The sequence below is a fragment of the Nycticebus coucang genome, chromosome 10 (genome assembly GCF_027406575.1).
Source record: "Nycticebus coucang isolate mNycCou1 chromosome 10, mNycCou1.pri, whole genome shotgun sequence".
Lineage (NCBI taxonomy): Eukaryota > Metazoa > Chordata > Mammalia > Primates > Lorisidae > Nycticebus > Nycticebus coucang.
In genome coordinates, this window is record NC_069789.1 from 52,865,493 (window position 1) to 52,879,223 (window position 13,731).

The 13,731-nt window shown below is 41.9% G+C and overlaps 1 protein-coding gene across 1 annotated transcript; it reads left to right on the top strand.

The window, feature by feature from the left end:
* The first annotated feature begins 2,650 nt into the window (after window positions 1-2,650).
* On the top strand, window positions 2,651-6,709 carry LOC128596784 (spindle and kinetochore-associated protein 2-like). The gene has a single exon (XM_053606497.1). It carries the CDS (start codon window positions 6,079-6,081, stop codon window positions 6,499-6,501), a length of 423 nt encoding a protein of 140 aa, XP_053462472.1. The 5' UTR covers window positions 2,651-6,078; the 3' UTR covers window positions 6,502-6,709.
* The last annotated feature ends 7,022 nt before the right edge of the window (window positions 6,710-13,731 follow it).

Consider the following 13,731-nt stretch of genomic DNA (forward strand, 5'->3'; position numbering starts at 1 on the left):
ATGCTCTTTTTTTCTATGGTATTTACTACATTTTGATGTTATTTTTTTCTCATGGGGGAGACCTGCTTGATCCCACCATCATCCATGCCTGAATAAATTCTCCCTCTGCTGAGTGTATTAATCAGACTTTCCTGGATTAGAAATCAAAGGAGTTGTTTAAAGAAGAAAATTTGTTTTCCATCTTTCCCTGGACCCAGGACAATTATCAATAATCTCTTTCCTTCAGTAGAATTATCAGAGCAACTCAATCTAAGGCTTCTGTAGGAGGGATAGAAAGGAGGGTGTGTAGTGGTTTTTTGGCAAGGAAGAGTGATACTTGGCTGGACTAACTGCAGTAGGCAGCCCACTTGTCAGCGGGACATAGAAAATCTCTAAGAAGGAAAGGAAAAGATCATGTTGAGTGGCCACAATGGACAACATTTACCTGTCTGTCATATAGTCAGCAGCATGTGGAATCTCATATTTCTTGGGACTGATGACTTGGACATTCTTTATAATAGCTTGATCTTGGTGATCCCCTGTAAATGCCTAGTCTGGAGCCTGAAGCGTAGGAGGCATCCAATGAACATTATCGAATTAGTGAATGGTCTTTTTTTTGATAGCTGCAGTTTTAAGGTTTGGAAAATGAACATAGCTTGTTGTTGGAGCATGGGAAGGGTGTCAAGGGAGTTTGTCCTTTGCCTGAACTCTGCTTTATTATTTAAGCTTTCTGTCAAAGTGGTAACTGGGCCCTTCAGAGGAAAGGAGGTAATTCTTAAGATGTGAGGAGCAAACACAACAGAAATGTGAACGGGGGACACCGAGCCTTTGTGCATTGCTAGGTCTAACTTTAACAGGCCTTTCAACAAAACGTGTCTTCAGCTCAGGTAAGCAGGGAGTTAAGGACTGAGGAGAATGGAATTTTCCTTGTGGTCGTACAGACTTGTTTTAACCACAGGAATGAACACAAGATTCAACTTGTTCCCTCAGCTATTGTCTGGAACTCCTTTCCCTCCAGCCGCCGGCAGCTGAGGCTTTCATGTGACATTTTTCTAAGTATTATGATTGCTCTCTGGCCTTCTCTTTAGAGCTTTTTTGCTTCCCACCTTCCAGACTCCCACCTCCCTGGCCTTCAAATGCTTTCCAATAAGCAAGTGCTCTCCTCTCTGTCTTGTAGGCAGGGGGAAGACATGTGGGTTTGGTTTATTTGTTCTTGCAAAAAAATGCGTGTCTCCTCTCCTTCCTGAACCCCCACCCTGCAACTCCTCCTTGAACCACAAAGCACCACCTTACCACTTCCCAAATCCCAAAGCCTGGTGTGGAGATGTCTGCAGGCTGGTAAGCTGTATTCATACATTTTGTGAGCCATCCTAGTAAGTGTTTTCAATAGTCATAGCAAACAACCAAAAGATAGGTGTATTTTCTCTCAATTAATTCTTGTTGCCAGGCCCCAGGCATTAAATACCTTCTGAGGTTTATTTAGATGCCTTATTTTATGGATTGCTTTAGATCTTTCCCATCTGTACATGGCTTCCTGTAAGGTCTCTGCTCAACCTCGGCTCTTCTCCATCCATTCATTTTTTTAATATGGGGGAGCCCAGAAAGATTTACCCCAAAACTGTAAGTAAAAGGAGATGGATTATTTCACAGATTCTCTCCCTCAATTGCCTTAATATGATATTCCAACTGCCTATTTTCCACCTTTTTGCCTGCTTTCTGAGTTCTCTCTGTGTCCAAAGATGACAAATGACACAGAAGTCAGCACGCCTTGGAACCTCAAGCAAGCAGAGAGCTCCATACTCACTTCTCCCTGCCAATATTGCAACCGAAAAGCCTTCCTGCAATTTTTTAAATTTTGTTTTAAAGCAGCATTAGAGAGATTGAAACAGATTTCTTTCCAAAGCATTACCCTTTGAAGAGGTACCAAAAAAAAAAAAAAAAGGTTATACAAAGAGACAAACTTTGGTTTCAAATATAAGACACCTTTCTTCTAATTATAATCATAATGATCCAATGTGTTTGGGATTTAATTATTTGGAATTAGAATAAAAAAAGACATCCTGTAATTACCATTGAACTTATCTTGAGGCATAAATCTAGTAATTAAACACTTTCAGATTTTATTCAGTGAGTAATTAAAATAGAAAAAAATACTGTAGATTCCTTTCCACCTTTGTAAGAAAATTTCTGAAATTATCAATGGATTTCAGTGGAAATGTCTAGAAATGATTGTGTATAAAATGTAATTGTTAAGAAAATTATACTTTCAGTTATTTATAGACTTTCCCCCCCGGGGATGAGGATGTTTGAGCAGGTGAGAAATGACAGAGTTAGGAGTTAGAAATGAATGAAAAATATCTCCATCATGAAAGATAGATCCCTGAGCTTAAGCTTCATTTTTATTGTCAGCAAAAAAAGAGAAGCAGCTACTCTACAATTTTTTATGAAAACTGACTTCTGTTCTCTGATCAGTTTTGGCAAAAAAAAACAACAGTCCATATGTTTTCCCCTCTTGGAAAGTGGAAGATGGGAGTGGGGTTTGGCAGGAGCAGACTTCCTAACATCCAAGGGGAAGGTCTTGGGAGACAGCATGTGTAGGGGAATTTAGCTTTGTTCGTGGGACTGGGCCCCAGATGAACAAACTAGACTCATCAGCTCTGAATGGGGAAGTAGAGGAGCTGGCTGATGTGGGGAAACGTGTGTTCAGCTGGCATAGTCTCTTGGAGCTGAGATGTAAGCATGACCCTCCTTACTCACCCCCACAGGGAATGGAAATCAGGGCTTTGGCATTTCTAGGTGGGCAGATCAGAAAGAGGAAAGGAATGAGGCTCAGACCACGCTCACCCATCATTCTCATGGCTTACTTATCCAGGTCTGAATGGGTCAAGTTTTCTCTCCCCAAGTATCCAAATCCCTTTGTTCTTCCATGACCAGTAAGTTCCCTGCAAAGCGTTGCTTCTCTGGGACTAGGCAGTGCATTAGATAAAGAATACTGCCTGAGAACTTGGGCTCACAGAAGGAACTTTAGAATAGTTACAGGGAGAGGAGGGAGCTTCCACTGGAGATGGGGGCATGCCTATCAACAACTACAGTAATACTAGTCGTAGAGATAGCGCCGAGGCATTTTATCTATACCTTCCTCATTTAAACTTTATACTCATCCTGTAAGGTGTGTCCCCCTTTCTGCAGAAGAGGTAACTAAGACCTAAGAGGTTAAGAGCTTAGTCCAAAGACAGACACGTTGTCAATGCAGAGGCCAGATTTGCATTAACAACTACCAAGTGTTCTCAAATAGGGCGCTCCCAGGATCAGCAAGAGGGCTTCAAAAAATAAAATTTCCTCATTTTACCCTGCAAAATACTGGGGACTAGCTACAGTTAGTGCAATAAGGGAGACAGAGTTTGAGTCTTGGAGCCAGACAACCTGGATTTTCTTTTTTTTTATATTACCTGTTAAACCTTGGATGATCACTAAACCTCCGAACCTTCCTCATGCATAAAACGGGTATAATTAATGTACCTGCACAAAATGGTTATGAAGAAGAGGTAATTCACATAAAGTGCTTGGTATAATGCCTGGTATCTAGTACATACTCAATAAATTCAAACTGTTAATAATTGTTTCAAGAAAGCATTGTGTTAAACTGGAGGAATGATGAACGCTAAATAAATGAAGGATGTCTTAGAAAATATCATGAATAAAGAAAAAATACTGCATGCAGATGTGCTATTATGTTGGCCTTGCCTCCTGTTTTAACTTCCTAAATTGTAAACATCAATTAAGATTCTGTCATCGGTCCTCTTTTATTTCTAAACTTTGGGCACGTCATGTGCACAATGCCCCCTGACTCATTTATGTGGATAAACCCTAAAGTTTTATCTTGGGCACCAACCATTTTCCTAACCTCCATTCTCTTCCCACTGGATAGATAGTTCTTCCCCCTGGGTTCTCCACCCCAGCAGATCAAAAAGTCATTCTCCAAGCGTTTCTGTTTTCTTTCACAGCCCCACCATACTCCATGTCCTCTTGTACATCTCCATCCCCCTTTTTCACATCCAGTCAAGTTGCAATTTGGGTCAATTACATTGGCTCCAAAATTAAGACTGTGCTTTGCAATACAAAGGTTTGGATTTCTTCCTAAATGGTCAGTGAATACGTGCTAAACATAATAACATCACCAAGCTGGAATTATCACCCAGATAATTCTAATGATACCAATTTATGCTTTAAGACCTTTAGTTTCTGAAGCTTTGACATTTAAAAACAAAATTCTGTTTAGTTAACGGTTCCGCTGGAGACTATTTTCCTTTCTCTTGGCACAGACTGACTTTCTCTTCTTTATTTTTGGCTTGCAGAGTTGACTCTATCAGATCCGTCCCTCCCATGAGCTTTACTTGGTGGGCTTTTACCTCTTTTGCAAGAGGCTTAATGTTCTCTCTTCCATTAATTCTTTCTGATTATTGCCAAGACCTCTTCTTCTTCTGTACTGCTAAAGCATTTTCTATACCTTTTATGAGAGTGATATTGTCTTGTGTTGTGGTTTTAACCAGTTAATAGTACAAGTGTGTGGAAGCCAGAGACCTCCTTTTATTTGCCTCATGTGTAATTGTAGTTAATCCACAAAACCACATCCTTATGTGGATTAGTGTCTTTTCATCTTCTAGATGGAGAAGCTGAGACTCAGAGCTGTTAAGTCAATATCTCAAAGGTTCCCAAGGAATTAGGTGGATGATCAGAATCCAAGTTCTCTTGGTTCCAAGGTCACTATACTGAGGGTTGATGGGGTGGAGGGGAAGAAGAGAAAGGAGAGACAAGACGGTTGGAGAGATGTTGAGAAAGGCTTTAAATTAGAGGCAGATGTTGAGTTGAGCCTTGATAATTATGATTTCACAGAGTGGGTGCAAAGGAAGGTATCCCGGGTCGAGGAAACAAACCAAAGTATGGAAGCCGACCCTCAACGACAGCTCGCTGAGTGAATGGACTAAAAAGCAGGCGTGGTTAACTCTGCTACTTTAATAAGGGTTGTCCTTAGTAATGGGGCTTTGTCCCCTGCGGATTTTCCACTCACACATTTGCAGACCTGGGTAGGAAGGAGGCTCTTCCATATGTAATTCCTTTATTCAGCAGAAAACTCTGGGAGTTGGTTTAACTTTCAGGAGAATAGAAGTACTTTCATCTCTAAATGTGTAGGTTTTCAGAGTGTAGCAAAACCTGTCTGGTAAGCAGGGTCCCCTCCATGCCAGCCTGCTGGCTCCCTTATACCAGCCAAGACTCTGCAGGAAACACTTGCTGAGCAAGTCCACAGCTACCCCTCCAGGTGAGATAAAAACAAAGAAATGTCTCCCCCTGAGAGGTGGACACTAGTCTTGTGCAGTCACTTCTTGAAGTTTTAATTTCTTAGGCCCTTCACCCCTGACTCGCCTTGGCCTTAGCCTAGAGCAGCACAGCCAGAGCCAAGAATTCCATGGGCCTGGACCCCATCTTGTAGAATCTCTGCCCACACCTCAGTGATCCAAAGAGCTACAGAAATAAATGACATGGAAAATTAAACTGATCCACCACGAAAAGCACAAGCTGGGTCATATTTATCTCAGCTGAATAGAAAGAGATGGTAGGTCCTCTCTCTCTCTCTCTCTCTGAAGGCTCATCACTCCATTTAAAAATCACAGTGAATTAGGACCTCACTCATAACCCCAATTAGAGACACAACTGCCAAGACTTGGGACACAGCCACCAGATACGCTTGTTATTTAGAACCTGATGTCAACCCTGCAGGGAGCTGTATCTTTGTGTTTCAAATAAATGCCTTAAGAGATTGCTTGTAGCAAATGGCACTAATACACATTTTAGGCAAAACAATCAAGATGAATTAATAATTCTCCCAGAGGTTATTTATATAATATTAGGGTGGGTGAGGCCTGTGATATCATGATTCCGTGCACTAAGCATAAAACCTGAGGCAGAAACTATCAATAAAAAGATTGATAGATATAACCACACAAAAACATTTGAAACATGTGCAATAAAAATTCAATAAATATCTCAATGTAGCAATTGTCCGATTCCTTTTCTGAATGTATTTATGTTCGTTCGTTCTTTATGAGGTTTTTGTTTCTAGTCCTTATCTTAAACATTGTTATTGTTGAACTATTCAACATGGAGGCGGAGGGCAATAAGCTGGAACTGATGTTCCAGAAAGCTGACTCTGATCTGGATTACATTCAGTACAGGCTGGAATATGAAATCAAGACTAATCATCCTGATTCAGCAGGCGAGAAAAGTCCAGTTACACTGTTAAAGGAAATGTCAGCGATAAAGTCTCGATATCAAACTTTGTATGCACGCTTCAAACTAGCTGCTGTTGAGCAGAAAGAGACTAAGAGCTGCATTTGTGCGACTGTGAATAAGACTATGAACATGATACAACAACTACAAAAGCAAACAGACCTGGAGCTGTCACCACTGACTGAAGAAGAGAAAAATGCAGCAGAGCAATTAAAATCTCACATGCCAGACTTATGAAGAAATGGACTTCCCAAAGGGAACTCTAATAGAGAAGAAATCAATTCCACAAAAATTTAGGAAGATGTCTTTTAATGGTTGATAACTAGTGGGAGGGGGCTGGTGAAGGAGAAGGAGGTTTGGCTTGGACTGGTTAATGCTGCCTTTCATAGGACAGAAGAATAATAAAGTTCAGCCAAAAAGATGGAAAAAAAAAACATTGTTATCGTTATTAAATTTTAAGCCTTTTTAATTTTGTGAAGGCAAAAAAATGGAAACCTAATAAACACATGTATATGTACAAAAAGAAAAAAAATGAATCGAGGCAAATATTTGAATGATTTTGCATTAGTCTGAAATTGATTCTTCCATCAATGAATTCTAATTCTAATAATAAAGTTTCCCCGTGTTAAAAAAAAATTCAGTAAATGAAATAAGGTTTTTTTTGTTTGTTTTTAGAAAACATCAACCTGAGAAAATTATTTGCTGCAAAGATGGCATAGGGTTAACATACAGATATATGGAAACTTAAGAAAAATATAAGCAAGTACTTTAATACAGAGAGGACATCTGTTGGGAAGTCACAAAAGAACTGTCAGTAGGAAATAAGTGTATAAAAAATATACAACCTTCCTATCAAAGAAATTTGATTTAAAACAATAATGAGATTTCAATTCTATCAGTTTGGTAAGGGATATAACATCTGGTCCCAGCCAAGGTTCTGAGCATGTGAGGTTGCAGCTCCCAGTTCTGCTGAGGAATCTGGGAATTGGTGCAAAATTTTTTCAGGCACTTAGGTCATACACACTGAAAGCCTTAAAAACCTTAGCCGTTGGCCCTGTAAGTACATTTCTGGGAACACAGTCTCAGAGAATTCCAGAAAAGTATACGAATGAACATGAACAAGAGTGTTGATAACTGCAGTATTTCTGCACAACCTCCATGTTCAAAATTATTAGTACAGGCTGGGTGTGGTGACTCACGCCTGTGATCCCAGCACTCTGGGAAGCTGAGACAGGTGAATTTCTTGAATTTATGAGTTTGCGACTAACCTGAACAAAAGCAAGACCCCTGTTTCTAAAAGACAGTTGGACATTATGGAAGGTGCCTATAGTCCCAGCTATTTGGGAGGCTGAGGCAAAAGGATCACTTGAGCCCAAGAGCTTGAAGTTGTTGTGAGCTATGACGCCACAGCACTCTACCAAGGGCGACACAGTGAGACTCTGTCTCAAAGAAAAAAAAAAAAAGAATTATTAGTACCGTAACATAACAGAATATTGCATAGTCACTCAAATGCTGATATATGGAGTTATGTCTGTTGGTGTGGGAAGATGATCACATTATACATATTGTAAAGTGAGAAAATTGCATCACAAGATATTTAGATTTTTTTAAATTAGAGATATTCTTAAAATGGTAATTTTCTATATTTGCTAATTTTAACCTTTTCTGTGATGAACATGGATTCTTGTGTTAAAAAAAAAACAAAAGAGATGACACATGTAGTAGACAGAATGACGGCCCCTCCACAAGATGTCTTCATCCCCATTCCTGAAACTTGTGGAGATGTGTGGTTACATGGCAAAGGGACTCTGCAGATGTGGCTAAGGATCCTGAGATGGAAAGATTATTCAGGATTATGAGGTGGACCCACCCAATACTGTTTATGGCTACAACTTATAAAGAAGGTTACTGAGGTTTATGGCTACAACTTATAAAGAAGGAGGCTGAAGAATCAGAGTTGCAGAGATCTGAAGATGGAGGAAGAGGCCACCAGCCTAGAAATGCTGAGAGCTTCTAGAAGCAAGGAAAGAAATTCCCCCAAGAGGCTTTAGGAGGCAACAGAGCCCTGTTGACACTCGATTTTATTTATTTATTTATTTTTTGAGACAGCGTTTCACTATGCTGCTTTCAGTACAGTGCCTTGGCGTCACAGCTCACAGCAACCTCAAATTCCTGGGCTTAAGTGATCCTCTTCTTTTTTTTTTTTTTGAGACAGAGCCTCAAGCTGTGGCCCTGGGTAGAGTGCAGTGGCATCATAGCTCACAGCAACCTTCAACTCCTGGGCTTAAGTGATTCTCTTACCTCAGCTTCCCAAGTAGCTGGGACTACAGACACCTGCCACAAGGCTCGGCTATTTTTTGGTTGTAGTTGTCATTGTTGTTTGGCAGGCCTGGGCTGGATTCGAACCCGCCAGCTTTGGTGTATGTGGCTGGCGCCTTAGCTGCTTGAGCTACAGGCACCGATCCCTCAAGCGATTGTCTTGCCTCAGCCTTCTGAGTAGCTGGGACTACAGGCGTGAGCCACAACACCTGGCTACTTTTCAGAGATGGGGTCTCGTTCTTGTTCAGGCTGGTCTCAAACTCCTGAGCTCAAGCAATCCATCTGCCTTGGCTCCCAGAGTGCTAGGATTACAGTACGTATTAAATTTGACTTCAATAATATTTTTAGTTGTTTGTTTCCCTTCCCTTTGAACTCTGTAATGCCAGGAATTTGTGTTTGTTTTGTTCATTCCCATCTCCTTAGAACCTAGCACCAAGCTCAGCAGCTACTCAACCTACAATCACTCGCTTTGGGACGGATGGAGGGTGGATGAAATCCTGAAAGCTACTATTAGGTTGTTCTCTGGAGCAGACCTTCCTCTGATGCAGAGGCTCAGGGCTGGTTTCCTTCTCTTCTTCTTAGGCAGATGATATAAAGTTTAAAGCAAGTGTGGTCTTTCCTTCACACTCAGATTCTTTTTTCTTCTTGATTTCAGAAGCCCAGGACTGAGATTTCAGCATTTGGATACATACCCAGCCACATTTAAAACCACAAATAGCCATGGCACTGGAGTGGCCGTTTAATACCGGGTGTTTAGAAGAATACACGTAGGTCTCTGCAGGGTCCTGGTTTCAAACATTTCAAGAATGCTGTTGGATAGCCTCTACAAAGAAGAGCTCCAGGATCTCAGAACAAGACTGGGCTCTGGCACAAGTATAAGAAAGAGGTTGTCCACTGTCTTCTAGATTCATCTGTGCCTAGGGTGATTAGGGTAAAGTCTTTGGCAAGAGTCTGGAATTCTTGGAGGTGTTTGGAGGGGCTGCAGTGGGGCTGGTTATTTTGCTGTCTCTTTGCAGGGTTCCTACAGAGGCTCCCAAGGTTCTCTAGAGCTTCTACTGGTGTCTAGCAGTGGTGAGGAGTCAAATGCCTACTCCCCCCCTCAGCATCACTCACTCACCTTGATTCAAATCTGAAAGGGACAGTAGAAGAGAGACTTCCTTGCAGATGCACTTCTTGACCACTCAAAGGAAGCAGTCTGCCTTGGAAAGTTACAGCCTCCTTGCTCAGGATAGAACTATTGAGACCGAGTCTGAAAGAGCCTCGTAAGGATATTCCGTCTTTACATGGAGCTAGGTTTTATTCACAAGGCTGTGCCAACTGTGAATCATGTGATCCCATAATGCTTTGTTTATATGGCTGGGTTCTACAGGAAATGTGACCACAAATAGTTAAGGGAGAAGTAGGGTCTCGAGGGGTGTGATTGAAGATAAAATTAAAAGGTTTGGTGCTCGTAGCTCAGTGGTTACGGCGCCAGCCACATACACAGGAGCTGGCAGGTTCCAACCCAGCCTGGGCCAGCTAAACAACAACAACTACAACAAAAAAATAGCTGGGCCTTGTGGCAGGTGCCTGTAGTCCCAGCTACTTGGGAGGCTGAGGCAAGAGAATCATTTAAGCCCAAGAGTTAGAGGTTGCTGTGAGCTGTGATACCACAGCACTCTACCAAAGGTGACATAGTGAGTACTCTGTCTCAAAAAAAAAAAAAAAAAAAGAAAGAGGGCAGAGAGCATGGCTGTAAGTTCATAATTTTAAAAAACCAGTACCTAGTACAAAAGAAAAAAAGGGGAAAAAAAGGAAGATAAAATTAAAGTGTCTGAAGAACAGATAATGGAAGGGAGGAAAAGAGAGTCTAGTTGTCAGAATAAAACCTTTGACTCCTAAATCTATAGAAATACTAAAACTACAAAGGTGCAGGATTATGAAACCAGCCTGTAAGTAACAAAGTGACCAAAATAGATTCACTTCAATTCTGCCAGAGAGCAGGGGGTAGATTAAATGCCCTCCATGGCTTCTTCCAGCATGAATTTGCCACTTCTTTTCTGGTCCAATTTGTCCTCATTTACATAAAGCTGGTTATTCCTGCACCCCCTGGTTTTGCCTCTGTGCTCCCACACCAAGGAGCTGGCTGACCTTGTTAAGCAGAAGCCCCAGCCAGGTGGGGGGAGCAGGGGGTTAGCATTGGCACCGCAGGTCTCTGTTCCGAGAGCTATGCAAGGGGCTGCAGCATTTATTATCTCCTGTAATTAAAAGTCATCTGCCATGCCCTCTTCTTCTCCAGGAGGGGTTCGGGGAAAGAAGGCCATGAAACTCAGTGCTGGCTGCTGTTAGCAGCTACTCCCATAGCTGTGGGAAGGCAGGGGGCTGTTGTGGGGGAATTGTACTAAAGCCTTGAGGCCACAGATTCCCCACCCCTGTTGGGCAAGACATTATATCAGACCAGGAGTTTTTTGTTTTTGCTATTTTATAACGCACTCTTTTTAATTTTATTACGCTTACCACCCTAAGGTGTGATACATCTGTCCCTGGTTGGGCCTTGATTCTACTAGACAAATTCAGCAAAGTGAGGCTGCTAATTTATGTGGAAAACACTAAAAGCCAAATACCTGCAGTGCACTGATGGTCAGAGGGGACCAGATCCAAACATCTCCGGTGTTTTCTCCTTTGGCCTGTCTCTGCCGGCATACCTACTCACAGAAGCAAGCGCTAAAGGCACCAAGCTCAGGGGCTAGGAGCTCTTCAGGTAATTTTGACTTAGAGGATTGTTAAACAGCCCTCTTCCCCACATAAAAGAAAAACCTTACTTGGTATTCATAATTCAAAAATAAAATTAAAAAGTCCAAATTAAAAAATGTTTCACAAAATGTGTTCAAAACATAACACTTTAAACAACGCAGAAGCAACTCAACTCTGAGTTACATGTAAATTAATTTAGTGTGACAAAATGGGTGCCTTAGGATGTGACCTCTAAGATAAGCTTACTCGAAGCCCAGAGCAGCTCTGCAGCTCATTTCTCTGCGGCTTCCCAGCTGTGCCAGACTGTAGAGCCTGCAACCCCCATCAGGCCTCGGCAGTTTCTCCTGGGCCCCATCTGGACACTGGGTGGCAGCACAGAACTTCTGCAGAGGCTGAGTACAAACATGAGCAATTCCACCTTAAGAAAGGCCATGCACAGAACCATGCAAAAAGTGCAATAATTCTTGGACGTGGCTAATCTCTATAATTCACCCGATTGCAGATACAAGTGACAGCTGCAGTAGGGGTGATGTTCTCTCATTCGCGTGTCACTGGGATGCTATTTCGAATCTTCCTGAGATTAGAAAAAGGATTACAATTGCCCCCAGGGCCTTGCCGTGTAATTTTTATCGGTCTTGATCTGTGAGTTCCCCTGGGCGGTGTGTGTGCCTGTGTGCCTGTGTGTGTATGTCCGTGTGTGCTGGCATGCGTGTTTGGAGCAAGTGTGTAATGAACAGGTCTGTGGTGGAATGTGGCCTGCGTGGCCCATGGGAGATGCTTGCCTTCTCACTTTTGTTCATTCCCTTGGACTCAGCGACAACATATCAGCTTCCTGGCCGTACAATCTGTGCAGTTGTCTACAGCTGGGTGCTCCTTGGTTCCCTGTCTTTAATTTAATGTTCTGTTGTTACTGTCTTCAAATTCTTAATAATTTTTGAATGAGGAGCCTTGCATTTTCACTTTGTAGTGGGCCCTACACGTCATCTAGCCAGTCCTACTGTGGAGAAATATGGCCAGAAGTGAATTCTCTCTAAGACTTGACTCTTGTTTCTTGTGTCATTTCTGTGACTGGCCTGTTGTAGTCAAGAGCCTGTCTCTTTCTGTCTATGTTACATGGAGCACATTTGATAACCTCTGCAAGACCCCATCATCCTTTGGAAGAGTATTATTGTCTTTCCCCTATAGGGTGTGGTGAGTGTTAAATGCTAGGATACATGCAAAAATGGCCCCGTGCACTGTGGACATTCAATAAACATTGCTTTCTTCACCACCATCACTCTTGGAAATCAGCATAGATTCTTTCCACATCATCTTCCCTGCCCAGAGAAGCCAGTCCCGGTTGGAGTTAAAGTTTGGTTTCATTTACAATGAAGCAGAGTTAGGGCCAATGTTCAGTCTGCAACCCAACTCCCTGTGAGCTGAAAAGCAGTTTCTTATTCTGTTCAGGTCTCTGCTCTATGCAGGAGAAGCACGGCCAAACTGCGGTTATGATTTCTGCACCACGGGAAAAGCTGGCTTTACAGAGCCACCTACTGTTTGGGGAGCCTCTAAAGAGAGATTCTGATTGAAATACCACTCAAGGAATTTTCCCTCGTACTAATTAGCTTAAAATGGAACACTCTCATAATGCCTTTTTCTCCAAGGATCTATGGATCCTTGGCAAGCAGTTATTAATCCCGTCCTTCTTAGCTTGCTGTCAGATGACTGTAGTTGACACATTCATCTCTCTGCCTGGATGGGGAGTTGGAAGGGCCTGGGCTCCAGGCCTGCCTCTGTTCAGGACTTTTGTGTGGTCTTGAACAACTTTTCCAGACTTCAGTTATTTCATGTGTAAATTGAGGTTAATAAGTCCTGTTTGGAACTATTTCTATGAATAAATCCTATGAAGATAAAATAGACTCCCAAATGGAAACACTCTGTAAAAAGTAGAAATATTTTCACAATGAAAGGGACTGTGATATTACATTTTGACAGTTAAGTTCAAGTTTACAATCCAGTGCTATATCAAATAATACTATTTTGGAGGCATTGAAATTTCCTGTTGCTAAGACCAGAATTAGATGTCCAAAAGGCAAATGGAAAATTTCTTTGAACACTGAGATGTTAATTGTCTCAAAAATAATGTTCTATGAACAGCCCATTTGCTCAGAAAACACTGAAGAGACACCAGCAGGCTCGATGAGTTCTCACTGGACCTGTTCAGAACGTTCTTAAGTCAGAGTGACTCTGTGTACGAGCAATTTTCCCTCCTCTGAAGTTTTGTAACTTTCAATATCTATCATGCTCATGTGGCGTTGAGATCAGGCAAACATGGGTGTTAGCACCTGTGACTTGAAACATCACCTGTCTTGTCACCTTGACAGTAAACTCCTTGAGGACAGTACCCTCCTTGGGGTAAAGTGGGTATCTGCCACC